The sequence below is a fragment of the Mixophyes fleayi genome, chromosome 3, assembly GCF_038048845.1.
Source record: "Mixophyes fleayi isolate aMixFle1 chromosome 3, aMixFle1.hap1, whole genome shotgun sequence".
NCBI classification, from domain to species: Eukaryota; Metazoa; Chordata; class Amphibia; order Anura; family Limnodynastidae; genus Mixophyes; species Mixophyes fleayi.
In genome coordinates this window covers 319,302,660-319,323,054 of record NC_134404.1, presented here as the reverse complement: position 1 = coordinate 319,323,054, position 20,395 = coordinate 319,302,660, and the positions used below count along the sequence as shown (strand labels likewise).

At 42.9% G+C, this 20,395-nt stretch overlaps 1 protein-coding gene across 1 annotated transcript in view; it reads left to right on the top strand.

The window, feature by feature from the left end:
- The first annotated feature begins 7,532 nt into the window (after positions 1 to 7,532).
- MSH2 (mutS homolog 2) overlaps positions 7,533 to 20,395 on the top strand; it is a 90,983-nt gene continuing 78,120 nt past the window's right edge. The window contains exons 1-5 of the mRNA XM_075204110.1: positions 7,533 to 7,817; positions 9,239 to 9,393; positions 10,587 to 10,865; positions 12,018 to 12,164; positions 13,137 to 13,286. Coding sequence (XP_075060211.1) covers positions 7,610 to 7,817; positions 9,239 to 9,393; positions 10,587 to 10,865; positions 12,018 to 12,164; positions 13,137 to 13,286 — 939 coding nt within the window. The 5' untranslated portion in view covers positions 7,533 to 7,609. The remainder of the gene's footprint in view (positions 7,818 to 9,238; positions 9,394 to 10,586; positions 10,866 to 12,017; positions 12,165 to 13,136; positions 13,287 to 20,395) is intronic.

The following is a 20,395-nucleotide window of genomic DNA, read 5'->3' as shown; positions in this document are numbered from 1 at the left end:
CGAAAAAACCTTTACCTAACAAAAAAATGATGTACACTTAGAATTTTCCACTAGGAAGGCCACGTATACTTGTTGCTTTTGCAGCCATTTTAATTTTGTGTGTGACGTACTCAAACTCTGCATCGTTTACCCGTCCTGAAGGATGGGAATAAAAGACTGGATAAAAGACTATGGGGTATATTTACTAAACTGCAGGTTTGAAAAAGTGGAGATGTTGCCTATAGCAACCAATCTGATTCTAGCTGTCATTTTGTAGAATGTACTAAATAAATGAAAGCTAGAATCTGATTGGTTGCTATAGGCAACATTGCCACTTTTTCAAGCTCAGTGTTTAGTAACTATACCCCCATGTCTGGAGAGAAGATAGGCAAGGTGGATATCAGGACTAACTAGAGGTCACAGCTTCAGCTGGAATTACTGAAGAATTGAATGCTACAGTGGAGACTGGAAATTCTCTTTCATCATGAAATCCTTCTGGGTCTTGTGAATCTGTGTGCTTGCTGAAAAGCGGGATGACAGTGAAGCAGGACCACTGCCTATTCGAACAGTAATGGGAAAAGAGCTTGCCGTCCCAGAAACAGATGTACCTAGGACTAGTAGAATATTGTTATAGTACTGTACATGTATGCCTTATGTGTATTGTTGACTCTGCTGTAGCTTGATTAAGTTAACCAAGATCTATATAGCTGATAGTGTTTTTGTAAAAATAAACCTAAGCATTCTTTAGCCACATATTTGTCAGGGTGTGGAAACATGTTCCCATGTCCACAGTACTGCGCATGGGCGATAGGATGAAGGTAGCCTGGTAAGCTGAGTTGGTGCCTTAGTCTCTGCCGGTTAAACCTGGGTACACTCTGACAGTTGGTCAAGGTAAACAGCCTGTTGGTGTCCTGCTATAGTTGCATCCACAGATACCTTACACCAGTGGTTCCCAAACTTTTGCAGTTTGCGTCACCCTTAGAGTCTCCATAATTTTTTCAAGACACCCCTCCAAAATAATTACCGAGCAGTCCCGTTTTATAAGTAGTTGGGTACAAAAAAACTTAAGTATTTAGGTCTGGACAGAAATACTTATTTCGCAAAAATAATACACATAAATCCAAGGGAAAACAATATTTTTATATATTTTTTTCAATTCTATTTCTCTCAAAGAATAATTTACAGCTAACTCACTCTGTGCCCTCCTTCATCTCCACACACACTCTGCCCTCCTTCATCTCCACACACACTCTGTGCCCTCCTTCATCTCCACACACACACTCTGTGCCCTCCTTCATCTCCACACACACTCTGTGCCCTCCTTCATCTCCTCACACACTCTGTGCCCTCCTTCATCTCCACTCACTCTGTGCCCCCTGCATCCACTCACTCTGCCCCCTCCTCCATTCTTTTGCCCCTCCATTGCTGTTCCCTATCACCATTCCCCTCCGTTTCTTTACTTGACCTTCTTTCTTCGATTTCTTCTGTCTTACCAATTCGGCGGTGCCTGGGACCCAGCATCCTCTTCTGTCCTGCCGCTTGTCACTGAATGTCGAGCGTGATGACATCATTCAGTGAGGAGAGAGGAGGATGCTGGGTCCCGGGCACCGCTGGATTAGTCCGTTTGTTTTTTCTCCTCCTGCCTCCGCTGCCTTACACTAAAGATAATATACTTGCAGAATGGTCTGATATAGAGCTAGAGAATTGAAAGGATTGAGACACTGACCAGGAATAGTTCATTACTGGATAGGAAACATTGTGTTAATGACACTATTCATCATAGATATTTAATAGTTCATAGAGATTTCTGAAAACCACTGTGAGTGCTAGATGGGGAAGAAGAAGTGTGTGTGTGTGTGTGTGCACGTGCATGCATGACATTATCCTATCTGAAATCCAAAGGGCACGTTTGAGATTTACCAATAAAATTGATACTTGCTCCTATGAAAGGCAGTGGAAATAAATTCAATGTACAGTATTTTTAAACAGTGAAGAACAAATTGTAAATAATTCCTAGAAGGGCAGATATTCGTCATATTATTATTATAATTTATTTGTTAGGCGCCACAAGATTTCCGCAGCGCCGCACATAGTACAAACAGTAGACTATACAGGGTATAACAGTACAGAACAATAAACAAAAAGTACCAATATAAATGGGATGTAAAAGAGTACAAGTAACTAGAGATGAATCTTCCCACAATTTTCTTTGTCAGAATTTGGCTTCAAAATTCATGACAAAATTCACCTTTATCTATTTCTAACTGCCAATTCGGTCTAATTCGCTGCCTCCCAATGATGATTAGCTCCACTTGCTTCTTGTCAGCAATTTTACAACCTGTGTAGCAGTCAGTATGTTGCAAAAACGACAATGTTTGATATCTGTCACGAGCCGCGGCGGTACTCACAGTCGCCGCGGCTCGCTTCTGGCGTCCCGGCCGTCACCTTGATGACCGGGACGTCATTTCCTCTTCCTGCCCGGGCGTCAACAGGGCAAAACGGCCGGACGCTTCTGCAGTAGCGCTGCGTCCCGGCGGTAGCCAGGCGCATGCGTGTAACAGACAGCCTGTGAGCTGATTTAATGAGGGGGCTGAATTACAGGCATTAGCCTGCAGGAGTGTATCCAACTCCTGATTGGTCTGTGTCTGTATTTAAGGCAATGAGGTCTGCTGCCTCATTGCCGGTTATAGCTTCTGTTGCCAGTCTGCTAACCTGCTCTGTGCCTTGTTCCTGCCTGTTGGACTTTCTGCTGATTACCCGTGTATGACCCTTTGCCTGGATTTGGACTTTGCCTGTGTATCTCGTGACCCTGACCTCTGGCCCGTTTACCGATCTTCCTGTCTGCTTGTGACCCTTAACCTTGGCTTGTTTATTGGAATTGCTACCTGCTGCCGGCCCTTGACCTCTGCTTGGACCTCACTCCGCTTGCCTGGGTTCTCCCCAGCCGGTACACACTTCACGACCCTCGGTCAGTCTGCAGCCCAGTCTGTCCCCACCATCAGGGGCTCCAGTGAACACCTGACTGGCAGAGTAGACTCCGGGTTGTGTTGTGCCGGCTGGAGGGGTTCCTAACAATATCCCAATGTTTTGTCTTGGTAGGTTTACACCTACTATATATAGCCAATGGAACTAATGATAAGTACAGAAAATGTGTGAAAGTTAATGCAGTGTTAACAATACACTGGTTACCATCACAATGTATTGCCTTTGACTTTCCCCATCCCCTAAAATATCAAGTGTTTTCTGAAAATTCACCTTTTTAAGCCAGTTTATCAAATTTCAGAACCTCCCTCTTAACTTACTTATGCCACTCTCTTGAATTATTTGCAATATGTATAGATATTTCTATGTTTGAAACAATATCACACTATGTTTTGTTTGAATTTTTTTTTTTACATATCACTGAATTATTTATGTGGAGTGGATATCATAAAGCAGTGGAAAAAGGATCATAATAACCACATTTTCTGTGTATCTGAGTCTATGTGGTGTCGAAGTCAGCAAATTGGATAAAGTCATTTCAATTAATATCGAGCAAACTTGATTGTCTTTGTCTGAAATTATGCGTAGAACACGCTACGGCGTAAAAGGGCGTATCCAGCCGCAACACGTGGCAATAAACAGTTTCTACACATTTGCACAAACATAAACATTCGTAAATAGTACACATTAATTGTAGTTGCAACACATAGTCATTTATGTCGAAATATAGTAGAATTCATGTTTAATAAAGGAGGTATATGCATACTAGTGAATCCTACGGTTCAGGTTAAGGGAAATATGTCATGTCTGATATCATATTAATCCCCTTTACATCAGCAGCTGTCCGGTGCATTCGGCGAAGAGATTGCACATTGCATACTCTAGTTATTGATGTTAGGGAATAAACCTTTAATATGATATTGACTGTGAAATGCTAATGGTCTGATTGTAATTGGAGTTCTGGCAGGAAGAACAGAGCTCATCCCCTGGAGAGATGACCCCCACCTTTGGCTTCCTTAGATTGAATCAGCCTATGATGTGCAACTCCCTGGACCCTCCTGAAGCCTGGACCAATAGAAGCCAGCTATACCATCTACATTGTTTCACTGTATCTCTGTTTGCATATAAGCAGTAGCTCTCATGTAGTGTTCAGTCACCTTGACCACAGACTTCAGACCTGAATGACTGTATACTGGATCCAGAGCGCCTGCGATAAGTAACGGCTGTACTTATTATTATTTCACTTGAATTATTCTGCTACTTTTTGAGAATAAATATTTGTGCGTTGGAAACACAAATCGAGATTCAACAATCGTTATTGGATAGCGACAAAACGCTCTTAACAGTGGATACAGGCAGTACCATATAGGAACTGTTGAGTCTGTAAGGCTTTAAAATTCTTCAGAATGGATTTATCAAGATACAGTCATATAATAGGACTGTTGTGGCTTGTTACACCAATCAAAGGGAGCCTTGAGACTGGCCATAAGGCTTTGCTCCTGTTCCAGAAGCAATGTTCAGTCTGTTATCGTAATTCACCTCCAGAAAGTATTAAACATTGTGGCTGCCTAAGTAGGATAGCGATAGATCAGTACAAGTGGTGCATAATTCAGAGCAGTTTTCACTATGCATTTGCCATAAAGCAGAATGTGAAAGTACAATTTTTGTTCCGGAATCCTTTGAGAAAACTCTTTGGGAACAGCTACTCTTATCCAAAGTAATATTTCCATCTTGCATTAGCCTTTCTTGTCATTACTTCAAGGGGGTATTATAATCACCTAAATGTAATGCCCCCTCTGGCATGTAACTGAATGAGTGGCCCAGGCACTTGGACCCAGAGGAAAATCACCAGGGGGTAAATGTATTTGTAGCCCCCTGCCCTGGTGTGTAGTGTGGGGTGCACAGGTTACACCTCCCTCTCCAGCCCTGGCTTGGGTGTAAATTACCAGGTGGTCCCCACACATGCAGGTTATTTTATTACAAAGTCTCTGTGAAGATGTTGGGACACAGGTCATGTACCTTTGTGGTACAGTGCAATCAAATGCTTCAATAATTTGGGCGCCAGACCATCTCTATATGGCAAAATATAACATCTTTATTTAAACGTCTCTTCACTCCAGCACGTTCTTAAACTGTTGAGTGATAGTAAATATATACAGTTTCTATATACATGGATCTTCTCAACTGCCTCTAACCACCATTACTCTCCTCCCAGCTCCCAGCTGTCACTTCCCTCTCTCCCAAGCTGCTGTTTTCTTCATTAGACCCTGGTCACTTTCCTTGTCTCTAGTATAGTCTCTCTCACTCACAGATCTCCCCACGTCTTACCAGCCTCTCACTCTCCTCCTGTCTCTCCTCTCTCCAGCATGGGGGTCCTACCCCTCTTCCAACATGCTGTGCTTGGTGGCAGCTATCGCACTTTCCCTCTGTTGGTTTCAATGGGGTGCCCCCTGGTGGTGGGGATCCTCCTATGGACATGTCCCTACAGACTGACATAAATAATTGTGTCCTTGAGGCATGAGCTGCACACCCCACTTCACAAGCCAAGGACCTGGGGCCACTCTCCCTCCTGGCTTGCAAAATGTCTTCCACCATCTCCCAACTGTCACACTCCCTCTCCACACAGGTTCTGATTCTCCCATACTAACCTTGTTGCTAAACAACCCTCCTGCTTTGTCTCCTCTGGGTCCCAGTGTTGCTCCACACACTCAGCCACTGAGAGACATCAATAACAACACCAGAGGGGGTGTTACATATTAAACGTCGATTTCTGCAAATCGACGATATTCAGAGACGTTGACATCCAAATTCAAAATGGCAATGTCTTTAAGGTCAAGTTTTGCCCTTTAAGACATTGCTGTTTTAAATTTAGCTGTCAAATTTGCCGAATATAGGGTTAAATGTATCAACTAACGATTTTTTCCACTCGCCGCTCTTCAGCGAGTTTGCAGGGAAAATTTAAAGCGGCAATAACTTTAAAAGCAAAACAATGCCTTTAAAGCCATTGCAGCTTTAAACTTCCACTGCAAACTCGCCGAATAGCGGCGAATTGAAAAAAATCATCATTTAATACATTTACCCCATAGTCTATTTGCAGAAATCACACATTTAATACATTTACCCCCAGGGATGGTTGCTTAGCAATATAAGGCTAGTATAAGTTGATCAGAACCTGAGAGGACACTAGCAAGGATAGTGCCGAAGACGTGTGAGCGATGATTCAAACACAGGCTCAGAAGAGTAGAGAGGAGGTGGATGGACACTCACCCCCACTCCTCAAATTTTGCTATGGGCCCTTATGATTGTGTGTTACCTTCCCTTGACGTAATAAAACAGCATTTGTACTGTGCTTTTGCATTTTTGTAAATCACCTTTATATTGTTAAAAACTGGTCACACACCTCATCATCATCATCATCATCATTTAATATAGCGCCACTGATTCTGCAGCGCTGTACAGAGAACTCATTCACATCATTCCCTGCCCCATTGGAGCTTACAGTCTAAATTCCCTAACATACACAAATAGTACTTGTAAGTACTCAGAGTGGGGACCAACCCAATAATTGGAGTCTGAAGCTACTGAGACTTGGGGGGCTTGGTGACTGAGCCTCTTCTTGCATGCCGTCTCTTGATCTCGCCATCCTCCTGCTTTTTGAGCATGCATTCCTTTTTCCATTGTTGCCACCAGGAATTTTAAAAGCCCACCCTTAGCGGCTATACGTAGGGGTGGGCCTGGGCCACTGAGACTGCAGTCCCTGATTGAAGCTAAGTGAATCTATCTAGATTTGCTTTGCTAACTATGGAAGAATATTACAGACGGGCCAGCTGCTGTAAGAAGCCCATTGCTGGATTCTCCCACAGGATCAATTTATGAATTGAGCCTTGCCGGGACAGCACCTCTAGATAAGTGGGCTACTGATGAATGTATAAGATAATTATGGGGCAGCACAGTGGCCTAGTGGTTAGCACTTCTTCTTTACAGCACTGGGGTCATGACTTCAATTCCTGACCATGGTCTTATCTGTGTGGAGTTTGTATGTCCTCCCTGTGTTTGCGTGGGTTTCCTCCGGGTGCTCCAGTTTCCTCTGGGTGCTCCGGTTTCCTCCCACACCCCGAAAACATAGTGGTAGGTTAATTGGCTGCTATCAAAATTGACCCTAGTCTCTCTCTCTCTCTGTTAGGTAATTTAGACTGTAAGCACCAATGGGGCAGGGACTGATGTGAGTGAGTTCTCTGAACAACGCTGCGGAATCAGTGGCGCTATATAAATAAATAGTGATGATGATGATGATGATGCTTAAATTTGCCTTAATTGTGTGCAAACAGCTGAAATGCTTGATAAATAGGTCAGTGGCTCAATAAGCAGGTAATCTGTATGTGGGGAGGGGGCAGTTGACAAATAGCTAAGGGGTGACATGGCTGGGGGTTCACTTTTCTGAAAATTTCTCAGCAACTTTGATAGACTGCCTAGCAGTGGCTTCATGCCCTTATCCAACATGGCGCCCGCTGCAGCTTCAAGCTTTCTCAAACAGTGACATTTGCCCTTCCGCTGCGCGATCACGTAGGGGCGGTGTTGCCGGAGTGACGCCGCTGCTGTCTCCCTTCTGTCACCCTGTGTGATTCTGTGTTTGGCGGGAGATTCCAGCATGGCCGTGCAGCCTAAAGAGAAGCTGTCTATGGACAGCGGAGCGGAGACCGGCTTCATCAGCTTCTACTTCTCCATGCCGGACAAGCCCGACACTACCGTGCGAGTGTTTGACAGGAGCGATTACTACACGGTGCACGGCAGCGATGCCCTCTTTGCCGCTAAGGAAGTCTTCAAGACTAATGGGGTCATCAAGTACCTGGGCTCAGGTGGACACTGCTCGTTTATCCTATCATTAGTCTGTGTCTCCGTCTTATACATCAACTGCATGTTCCAGTGCACACATCAGTCCTTTATTAAAGAATAGCGATCTAATGCACAGGAGTTAGAAATGTAATGTTTAGCCGTATATTTGGAGAGTAGTGATGTCACATTACTCCATTGTAATATAGGTCTGTGATGGAATGTATGACTGTCAGGGTAAAGCACACTTAGATAGAAGGGGCACTGCATATAGCTTCAATCTGTAACTTGTGTGTTACTATGAAATAAAAATAAAGTATACATATGTTGTGAGGTACAACAAACTATTGTGGCTTATATAAAAGCACAAGCCCTGCAGTCGTCATGGAACCCTTTAGTGGTTTCTCTTATTCTTATTTTACTGTAGGATGTATGTCATTCCAATTATATTGTCTATAAATGTGATATATATATATATATAAATAACACCACACAGTCTTCAGGAAAATGTAGGGGTATATTCACTTCTGACAAGTAAAAGTGGAGGTGGTGCCCATAGCAACCAGTTCGATTCCTGCTATCATGTTCTAGAACACTGTTTCCCAACTCCAGTCCTCAGGGACCCCTAACTGCAGGTTTTCCAGATGACCAGTGACATAATTAGTACCACCTGTGGATCTTTCAAAATGTGTCAGTAATGATTACACCTGTGCTCCAGGAAAGAGATATGGAAAACATGGACTGTTAGGGGTCCCTGAGGATTGGAGTTGGGAAACACTGTTCTAGAATGTATTAGATCAGGGGTAAGCAACAGGTGGCCAATTGCCTGCTGAGCCATCACCTACAGCTCCTCATTCGGCTGCTCTTAATCTTGAATGAGACAACCGGGACAGCCGGCTTCTGCGTCACATTTCCTCCTTTGCATAGTACAGGGAGGTCACGCAGCATTCCCGGAGGAGGGAGTGCGTTGTGCTCTCACGCCCTCTGTGTGGCCCTTTTGAAGGCTGGGGGGGCTGCACATATGGACCTCAAAGTAAAGCAAGTTACCCATCACTGTATAAGCTAATGATAGCTAGAATCTGATTGGTTGCTATTGGTGACTCCTCTACTTTTTCTTTTTATGAAGTTTTAATAACTCCACCTTGTAATTTCCATTCCATACCTTTGTGCTTATTGATTCAGCTGTCAAAGATAAAAGCATGCTTATTTCCTTGGGCAACAAATGACAAACATTGTGTTTACCTATTTGCAAGTTTGTTTTATTCCCTTTCATCCACTTGTATATATTTATATTATGCCTGGGATCCTAAAGTATACCAAATAAACATAATGAGACACTTGTTTTTTTATTCTATGTATTCTCTCCATTATTGTGGAATAATTCAGGGCTCTAAACGTCATGATTACCAAAATATCTCTTTGGAATTATTTTTATTTTTAATTGTAGGGAGCAAAAAACTGGAGAGTGTGGTACTCAGTAAAATGAACTTTGAATCTGTAGTGAGGGACCTCCTTCTTGTTCGTCAGTACCGTGTTGAAGTATACAAAAACAAGTCGGGAAGCAAATCCTCAAAGGACAATGACTGGCAACTGGCTTTTAAGGTATAGATCAAAAGTGCATTAAATCTGTCAAATTATTTATTTGTTGAGGTGTAATATATATATATATATAAAAATATTTAGGGCGAGGGTGACATGTGATGGAGCGTTTTAACATACTGCTATGCAGAGAATAGACCTGGTGGTAAATGGGGATGGATTTAGAGATATAGCGCCGTATTTTGAAAAAGTAAAGATCCAATAAGTAAACATTGCTTCATGTTCTTGAATCTCTAATCTGTGTCTCTTGTCCCAGACTCACCACTCCCGGATTCTTCTGTCACTTATACCTCTTATTTAATTTTTTGTATCAGGTGGGGGTTGTTTGCAGCTGTAGGATCACAAGATGTCTGCTGCCTGATATGCTTATTGTGGACAAGGCTAGTGTCCGATGAGACACACTGTGCCATGTTTTAAATGTGGTGTTTAATTATTTTTACATTGGTACCTATAGAATGGAATTTCAGAGGTAGCACATATATGCTATATACATGTCAATGTAGCAAATTTTTATGCCAATTCTGTGTTCGTTGTGCTTTATACACACGGCTGTCCTGGTGTATAGTTGCCGAAATTGTCTGATGATTGAGTGAGCACCCTGAGACATATTCAATTTGTGTCGCTTTACTGTCCACACTTTTGCATGAAACCAATGCAACACTCCACTGTGACATATATAATACTGTTGAGAAGCGGCGATAATGCAGAAATGCACCAACAAGGACTTTAAATATATAATTTTTGTAAAATATTAGCCCCATGCATTGCGATATGAGAGAAACGGGTGGAAAACCATTTTCAGAATCATTACAGGGGGTAAATTTATCAAGCTGCGGGTCTGAAAAAGTGCAGATGTTGCCTATAGCAACCAATCAGATTCTAGCTGTCATTTTGTAGAATGTACTAAATAAATAACTAGAATCTGATTGGTTGCTATAGACAGCATCTCCACTTTTTAAAAACCGCAGCTTGATAAATTTACCCTCCGGAGTCCACCTCTTAAATAGGGAACGAGAAAATATAAATACGACCAGAGAAAAGTGTTTGGTCTTTTTCCAGCATACATTAAATTGCTTTGTCAAATAACAAAAATAATCTCTTTTTTTGCAATACTCATTTTTAATTTTGTTGCTTGCGCTCGCCATTGTTATGTAAACTGTACTTGGACGTGTAAAGTAAATTCTTGTCCGTTCCAGGCGTCGCCAGGAAACCTCACGCAGTTTGAGGAGATTCTATTTGGAAACAACGATATTTCCTCTGCCGTTGGGGTTGTTGGCGTCCGGTTGGTCAGTACTGATGGACAGCGATTGGTTGGTGTTGGTTATGTGGATTCAACGTTCAGGCGGCTTGGAGTTTGCGAATTCCCGGATAATGATCAATTCTCAAATCTAGAAGCCTTGCTTGTTCAGATTGGGCCAAAGGAATGTGTGATGCCTGGGGGAGATGCTGCTGGTGACATGGGGAAAGTGAGACAGGTGAATGTTATGAAAATCACTTGCAGTATTTATGTTTCTCAAGACCACAAGGGACTGACACTGTTAAGCCATCCAGAATCACTGGCACACCTAAACTTATTTGACTTATTATTTGTCATGGTAGATGAAGAGCAGGAAAGAAGAAACTACAACAAAGAAGCATGATTTAGGGTTAGAATGCCCACATATATTAACTCAAGGTACCCATCACTCACTCAGTATTTTCCTGACAATAACAGGCGTGACTGAGAGCAGAGATCCTGACATATAAGTGCCAATATAATCTGAAGGCTGCATATCTATAGACTATTGCTAGTTTGCAAATAATTTAGTATACACTGCAATTGCTTTTAGAATTTGTCATCAAATGTAACTGATTATATTTTAACAATGGATACAATTAAGACAGAATATTACATTTTGTAATGAAATGCGATCAGCTTGTGTCACAGTATCACAGTGGGGAAGTTGGAGAAGTATTCAGGGGGGGCCAGGCTGATAAAGGGGGTTGGTACAAGTCAGTGTTTAATACATATATATTGAAACTAAAAGCAAAAGCTTTTTTAGGAGCGCCAACGATTGCTGGCCTGTATTGTGCAAATGTAATTCAAAACAACAAATTTACTTCAGATAGATTATTTAATAAAAACATGTACAGAGCTTGTTCTAAGTGTGCTGCAGTGCAGTATGATGGCAGAATTAAGGAAAGCTCTTTTTAGATTAAAAAAATCTTCAGATGTAAAAGGTTTTGATGACTAAGGGCTAGATTTACTAAACTGCGGGTTTGAAAAAGTGGAGATGTTGCCTATAGCAACCAATCGGATTCTAGTTTATCATTTATTTAGTACATTCTACAAAATGACAGCTAGAATCTGATTGGTTGCTATAGGCAACATCTCCACTTTTTCAAATCCGCAGTTTAGTAAATATACCCCTAAGTCTAAGAAAAGGTTCCATCAATGTGCGCAGTCTGATTTCACATGAAATGTTTCTCCAGAGAAGATTGTCATGTTTACTATGATAACAGCTGCTGACTATAAAATGATTTTGGCCATTGGCAATAAACTCTCATAAATTATATTTATAGTAGAAAAACTCTTTAATGTGTTGTTATACTTAAAATTATCTGTGTTCACTAACTAATATGCACAGATTGTCCAGCGAGGTGGGATCCTGATTACTGATAGAAAGAAAGGAGAGTTTACCACGAAGGACTGTGTACAAGATCTGAACCGTTTACTCAAAGCAAAGAAAGGAGAACAAGTTACTAGTGCAGCATTACCGGAGATGGAGAAACAGGTAAGCCTAGAGCTGAGTGACTGAGGGATCCTAGACGTGTATAGTTTTATTTGTGTTCCTTGTAAGCATTCAGCATTTCTTATATCCTTTATCTCAAAGTTACTGGAAGTCTCACTTCAGTGCCTTCTATTGTACGTTCCAGGTGATATGAAAAAACGAAATAAAAACCTTTGTTCTTAGTAAAAAAAAAATGCTTTTGCTTGCACCATCTTAGTTAGCATTTAGCTTACGTTACTATGGATGAGGCACAAACCTAAAATGAATCTGCCATTACTAGATTTTTGAGTTACAATCCAGAAGTGCCTGTGTAGCCAAGCTGCACTGATCAGGTTGGTAGCAGGCCAAGTAAACATGGGTGCAGTGCCTATAGTACCCGCCTCATCTTTCAGCTTGTTTTTTACTGGCATACCCGATCTTCTCTGTAGGTTACGCTATCGCTGCACCCCAACACCAATTCTCTAACTAAGGGTTCTGCCCCCACCAAGTCTATGAATCATATTGCAGCGCCCACCGTTTGGTCTGTCCCTCATGTCCTACTATTTAATTTACCATTTAAATGATCCCTATTGTCGTCTGCAAAAAGGTCACCTTGCCTACTAACCTTTCTGCTATGTCCCTTAAAGGTTAAACTGTCCTAGCCCTGGACCTTGTGATATTGCAACCTATCCTTCACCCATTATTCTGCCCATAAGCTGTACGAGGATTGTCATTGTGTGACTTGCACTAGACAGATAAAAGCTAATTACGTACTGGTTGCTTTGGTTTTAGTGCAGATTTGCCCCTCTAAACTACGTGATAAATAGGACTGGTAGGTGCCATGAAATTAGCTAGTGACCAGTACTTAGTTGTTGCCTGGTGAAGCAGTGCTGGGTTTCAATATTAACCAATGTATCAATGTATTTTTCCTTTTTTAATATGTATACATTATTCTTCCTGTGCTGCTAACCTTACTGTAACCTCCTGTAATTATAGGTTGCAATGTCGGCTCTGTCTGCAGTCATGAAGTATTTGGAGCTGTTATCAGATGAATCAAACTTTGGGCAGTTTGAGTTGACCAGCTTCGACCTGAGTCAGTACATGAAACTAGACAATGCAGCAGTGGGTGCATTAAATCTTTTCCAGGTGAGCGCATATAATGTTGTTCAGTATGGAATTTTATTTGTAGTTAGTGTTATAAAGAATCTTCTGGCTTAGTGATCAGCGTTCCCACCTACGAGAGCACTATACCTGTCATTTAGGACACACTGCTATCAAATTGACCCTAGTCTGTCAGTTCTCTGTACCGCGCTGCGGAATTGGTGGCGCTATATAAATAGCTGATGACGAACTGGCTGGCTACATGATTATTACAGGAAGTGATTGATGGGCTTTATATAATAAGTTTATTACGATGTTGTATACTGTCACAACATTGCCGTTTCCTCTTGGTTCAGCTGATGACCATGGTCTACATATCGTTTCAACCTGAGCAGCTTTCCATAGGGCTTCTGCTGGAACGATCCTACCACTAAGCAGAAAGATTGGATGGTATTATGCCTATCGGCACTGAGTAGTTTGCACTCTCCCCTTGTCTCAGCTGTCTGTTATTGTGGTCTGAAGATAACCCCATAGATAGGCCAACAGAGGTCACTCTCCAGGGTGTGTGATAATGATTTAATTTCCATCAGATTATTATCGCCCATGGAGGTTGTTCAGGGACCATAAGCTGCTATTTTAGCCCACTTGTCCTAGATTTCAATGTAAAACGTCATAAATGGCTAGATCATGGTTATCCAACCCGCGGGCCGCATGCAGCCCAGCATGCCTGTAAATGTGGCCCAGCAGGAGTTTTGTTTGTGGCAAGGGGGCAGCGCTGAAAAAAAAAAAAATACTTACCTTGCGGTCACGTCAGCTGGTGCTCCGGCTCCCTCCCTGGTCTCCTCCTCCGTGTGGCGCTCGCAGTGAATGTCGGGGGTGACGTCATCACACCCGACATCCATTGCGTAGCGCAGCACAGAGGAGTCACCCGCGCAAACTATCAGCAGCAGTGAAAGATTATCCAGTATCTTATTGTTGTTACTCTGAATTTGGGCTTTCTGCACCATGCAATTATGAACTAGCTGTGTTCTCTGTATGTATCTAATATAAATATTAAGAGATAATTGTATTTTTAATATTTTAAACCATTTTAAATGTGCAGTGCTGAGTAGGGTGAAAATATCACCCACTGTTACCCTCATTGGAGGCTGCTCCATGAGCCATTTTTCCAGCCACCCTATCTTCAAATCTCTGTAGATTTCTATTAGTCCTCCTGATGCTACCTATATCGGTGACCATTTCAAACTGGTCAATAAAAAAAATGATTCATGGGTGCAGAAAGAGAGGAAAAAAAAGTTTAATTTAATTCCCCAAACCCCACTAAGGGGCAGATGCAGGTAAGTTAAATTGTAGCTGGTAATGGGACTACTGCTTTAATCATGATTCTGCAACAGGTTTCCTAACTCTTACTAACTTCATTTCCAAGTAAGTTTAATATGTTAACTATGTTTTCTATGGTTTTTTCGATGATCAGCTATCGTTAGTGTTAGTGTATTTTATGTGCGGCCCAAACCAACTCGTCGTCTTACAATGTGGCCCAGGGAAGCTAAAAGGTTGGACACCCCTGGGCTAGGTGTTATGTTGAAATTTGTTTCCATTTTTCTTTTTCTCGTAAGACTTTAGACCTGTATATAGGGTAAGCCATAATATAGAAAATACACTCTATTTTTGGCTTAAAATGCTGCCGCTATAAGTTATTTAAATAATTGACATTTCCTTAATCTTAGTCTTAAACTCAGTCCTATACGTACAGTAGAAGCAGCAGTATTCAGGGTTGAGCCAATATTCCTGGGACTGCTGCCAATCGGTTATCTAGGAGTCGGTGACGGTGATGGGTCACTTTAGCCCACAAAGTAAATAAAGGAACAACTAAAATACAATCTCACTGGAATGACTATTGTTTGAAAGAATAAAAAAATAAATACGGTAAGTCAAAAACTGTTGGCCAAGTAAAATAATAATAAATAAAAAGTCCACACAAAAATGGAGACCTTCATCCAGAGCAGATTTTCTTAAGATGATGGATATTGGGAAAGAAAAACGGTGAACAGTACATAAAAGTATTTAGCGATTGAATGTAAACTGTGATAACAACACTTGCACAGGCAGACAAGCAGATAAAGCACATTAAGTAGTACCTGCCAAAAATAAAAAAAATTCTCATTCATCCACTCTGGGGGACACTGCTACAATGGGGTTGTATGAAGGTGCAGAAGTTGGCACTTAAACAGTTAACTAAACTTGCTGACTCTTCCCCTCTGCGCAACCCCTACCAGCCTCAGTGTAGTTTAAGTGCCCAAGGAGTTGGGCTGTCTGGTACTGTGTCCAGTACTTGATGCTATAGATTAGTGTAGTTTTATTCTTGTTTTTCTATTCTGTTTTTTTTATTAGAAGTGAGGATATGTAAGTGCTGCCGGCAGCGCTGACATCTAGAGGGGGACGTAATAGCGTTCCATATGGTGGTCTGGATGTTTCTGAAATTTCTCACTAAAGAGGGAGATTTTCACGCTGTGACAGCCGCAGGATTGCCGACCGTCACAGTTTCCTCCCGTCAGGTACGCGCTGCCCATGGCATAGAGCGCCGAGTCTTGTCAGGTGAGTGGCCATTAACCGGAAGATACCAAGTCCCCTGCTGTGGCAAAGGGGGGGCTTGGATCTCCGCAGCTAGGTCAGAAGGAGCAGATCCAATCAGAGCATTGGAAAGAGAGACTCTGTACATCGGAGGTATATCCGGAAGGAGATTACTTTCTGGCTGTGTTTAGAGGAGACTTTTTGAGAGTCGCTCCCAGCACTTGGTACTTTCCAGAGCGGGAAGGATTCGCGCCCGTACTCGGCAGTGCTCAGTGTATCTTGACAGATACTGGGGACTCTCTGCGGGGGCTGACTCCCTCCGTCTGCAATTGACATCCTTCAGCTAAGTCCCCTGAGGAGGTTCATTATTGTATAACTTCCCGATATTCTTATATAGGAAATTGTTATTCCCAATTTAATCACTTAATCACAGAGTTTTATCATAGAATTCTCTAAGTGAATAGTCACACATCACTATTTTATATTTGGAGCACATAAAAGAGTTCTTTTTTTTTCTTGGTCCTGGACTCTTGTGACTACGGATGCCAGTCTTCAGGGTTGGGGAGCAGTTGTCCTCGGTCTCCCTCTTCAGGGTCTGTGGACAAGCTGTGACTGCCTCCGGCAAATCAACATTCTGGAGTTGAAGGCGATGCTTCTGGCCCTTCAGGGAGCGCAGTCTCTTACAGGGCAGACCAGTACGTCTCCAACCAGACAACATGACTGCAGTCGCATATATAAACCGACAGGGATGAACAAAGAGTGCGGAGGCCATGAAGGTGACCAAACAGATCTTCACCTAGGCCGAAAACTTTGTGCCAGCCATCTCGGTGGTGTTCATTCCGGAGGTCGAGAATTGGGAGGCAGATTTCCTGAGCAGACATTCGTTCCTTCCCGAGGAGTGGTCCCTTCACCCTCAGGTTTTCAGATGTTGGTTCAGAGATGGGATCTGCCGCATCTGGATTTAGTGACATCCAGACACAATTGCCAGGTTCCCAGGTTTTGTTCTAGAGCCAGGGACCTCCAGACAGCAGCGGTGGATGTCTTGACTATGGACTGGGACTTTTATCTGGGATATCTCTTTCCACTGATTCCCATGATTCAGCTGGTTCTCAGACGGGTTTGTCTGGGAGGTCTTCCGGTAATCCTGATGGCCTCTAATTTTCCCAGACGAGTCTAGTGCGCCAACATTCTGCAAATGGCGTACGGACCGGTTTGGGCCCTTCCTCGTCGTCCCGACTTGCTAAGCCAAAGGCCATTTTATCATCAGGATTCTCGTCGACTGGATTTAATGGCGTTGCTATTGAGGCCCGTCTCTGGAGATCCAAGAGTTTCTCGCATAAGGTAGTGCAGACCTTGATGCAACGCGCAAACCTTCTTCAGCTCGCATATATCACAGGGTGTGACGAGCTTACATTGAATATTGTGAACGGCATTCTTCCAGAGCGGACCTTTTCAAATTAGTCCGTCGCTTAGCTTTCCTTCAGACAAGTTTGTAAGCAGGACTTTGGCTGGCTTCTTTGAAGGTCCAAGTATCTGCTCTTTCGGTATTCTTTCAACGTAGACTGGCAGTTATACCGGATGTTCGTACTTTTTTCCAGGGAGTGTTACGGGTTCAACCTCCTTATGGTTCCGCCCATGGCTCCCTGGGATTTAAATTTGGTGTTAGATTTGATTGAATTGAGACTTTTAACATGGAAAGATGTTTTTTTGTTGGCCATAGAGTCTGTGCGTAGGGTGTCGGAGTTGGGTGCCAGGTCATGCAAGGCCCCATATCTAGTTTTTCATAAAGATAGGGCTGTCCTTAGGACAGCTCCGTCATTCTTGCCTAAAGTTGTGTTGGGGTTCCACATTAATCAATAAATTGTGGTTCCTTCTTTTTTTTTTAAACTCTTTATTTGTAAAGGAAACAACAGGAACAGTACAGATAACATTTTGGACAAGAAAAATCTTAACAATCAAAGTGTTTCCTCTGAGTTTTATACTTTTATATCGGTGGGGGAAAGAGAAGGGAGGGGAGAGTGGGGGGTAGAAAGGCACAAATATTGTCAACAATATAACTAATAAACCGATAGGCACGCAAACTTGGAACATTACTAGGAAAAGCTAGGACACACAGTTACAATGACTGCCCGAGAGAGGGGTAGCATACAGACATTACTCACCATCCGCGCACCAATTCCAGCCTGGGGGGTCCAGAGGCGGCCCAAGAGCTATGTTCCATCTGCAGGAGGAGGAGCCGTACTCTAAACGCAGCTACGGCTTTCTAGAAAGTACCACGGGGCCCACACCTTATCAAAGTTATATGATTTATCATGAAGGTAGCACGTTATACTTTCCATGCTTGCGACATGTCCTATGTACGACTGTAACTCCTGCATAGAGGGAGCCCTAGGGTCTTTCCAGTGCTTTGCTATTAGGGATTTAGCGGCTGCCAGAAAATGGGAGATAAGCTTGTTAGAGGGCGCGCTCTCATCAGGTATAGGGCGAGAGAGAAGGAATGACCAGGGATCCTTACTTATCTGTTGTTCTGACACAGAGTTTATGAGTGTAAGAACCATGTTCCAGAAAGGAACTATGCGAGGGCAGGTCCACCATATGTGTAGCATCGTACCTCTCTGGCCACATTCCCGCCAGCAGCTAGGAGTGGCCGTAGGAAACATTTGAGACAACTTATCAGGAGTATAGCACCACCTATAGTACACTTTATAGGCAGTTTCCTTAATTAATGTAGAGATCGAGCTCTTGGCAATCCCCTCCCTGACCTCCTCCCAGCATAAGTCGTCTGGAGGAGGACTGTGGTTCCTTCTTTTAAAGAGGTTTCGTCTGAGTCTGCTTTACCTGCATCCTTAGATGTTGTTTGGGCATTCCGGATTTATGTGGATAGAACATCATTTTATAGAAAGAGTCCCTCTTTGTTTTATACGATTCTCAAAAGAGGGGTTGGCCAGCCTCCAAACAAACCATTGCTTGTTAAATCAAGTCCATGATTAAGCAGGCTTGTGTAAGCTTAAACTAACCTGTGCCGGCGAGGATCAGTGCTCACTCCACTCGTTCCTTGAGGGCGTCTTGGGCCGCGCGCCTTGGGGCTTCTGCGGATCAACTGTGTCGGGCGGCCACCTGGTCCCCTGTTCATACCTTCAAGAAGTTCTATCGGTTTAACGTGTTTGCGTCGTCTGACGCATGGTTCGGCTGAAGTGTTTTGCGCGCTGGGCTATCAGAGGGCTCCCTCCCTTAGGTGGGAACACTCCTAAGGGAGGCTGCTTTGGTATGTCCCCATTGTAGCAGTGTCTCCCAGAGTGGATGAATGAGAAAATGGGATTTATGTACTTGAGTTAAATCTTTCTCTGAATCCATCTGGGGGACACTGCGTTCCCTCCCTTTGCTCTTCTGGTGTGTGGTCTTGGTTGGTTGCTCTTTCCTTGGGGCCTTGGTATTACACTGAGGCTGGTGGTAGTGGTTGCAGAGGAGAGGCGTCAGCAGCAAGTTTAGTTAACTCTTTAATTGCCAACTCCTGCACCCTCATACAACCCCAATGTAGCAGTGTTCCCCAGATGGATTCAGAGAGATTTAACGTAAGTACATAAATCCCATTATTGTGATACAGTGAATATCAGGGACAGGCATTACATACAGTTTGTTCCCCTTATTCCATAATATCTGAACCACTTCTCACTCGATTTCACAAAATGTGCAGAAGCTGCATAGGAAAGCTGCTGTCCCTGGTTCGGAGTCCTGTGTGTGTGTGTATGTATGTATGTGTGTGTGTGTGTGTATATGTGTGTGTGTGTGTGTATATATATATATATACTGCTGTCACTGTGTTTAAACGGGATGGGTGTGAACTTTGACACTTAGGATTGTCATTGTTCTGTTTGTGTTTGGGGAGTGATTTTCTAGATTAGCCTTTCATGTAAACTTGCCTTGGGCTCCTATTCAAATAAATGATGCCATAGGTGTGCCATCGGCCTCTGATTTCAGCACAAATTCCCAATTATACCTGATAATTACATACTTCTGCTTTCTTTATGTTTAGTGACATAAGTATTTATTCTTAGCCCACATGCTGTATTAGGTGAAATGTATTAAGATGAGTAAATAGTAGATGTTACCTGTAGGAAAATGACCTTTCCGTACATATATGAGAGTCCCTCTGTACTACAGACAATAGTGCACAGGTCTAGGCTGCCTACTGTGCTGTGCAGTTCTCTGGATGACTTGCTGATTGCGCCTTAGCTCCCCTGTCGTGTGTGAGCAGAACAGTTTGTAGCATGACTTGGAAGACAAGTCCAACTATGTGAATACACCTTGTACTGTGGGAGAAGAGACACAGTGGGACTCCGAAATATTAATGTTTATTTTCATTAGGGGTCGGATTATTGTGGCCATAGCTTGCCTGATAAAGTAGTGACCTGCCTGTTTGCAGTCTAACTGAATTGTATTATGATCATGTCCAGTCTTCAGGTTATGTTAAGTTGGTGAGGTTTCCTATGTCTGTTTAGAGCAGTAATGGGCAACAGGTGGCGTTAGTGCCGCATGTGGCCCTCCGAGCTTTCCCCTGCGGGCCCCAGCTCCTTCCTGCTTTG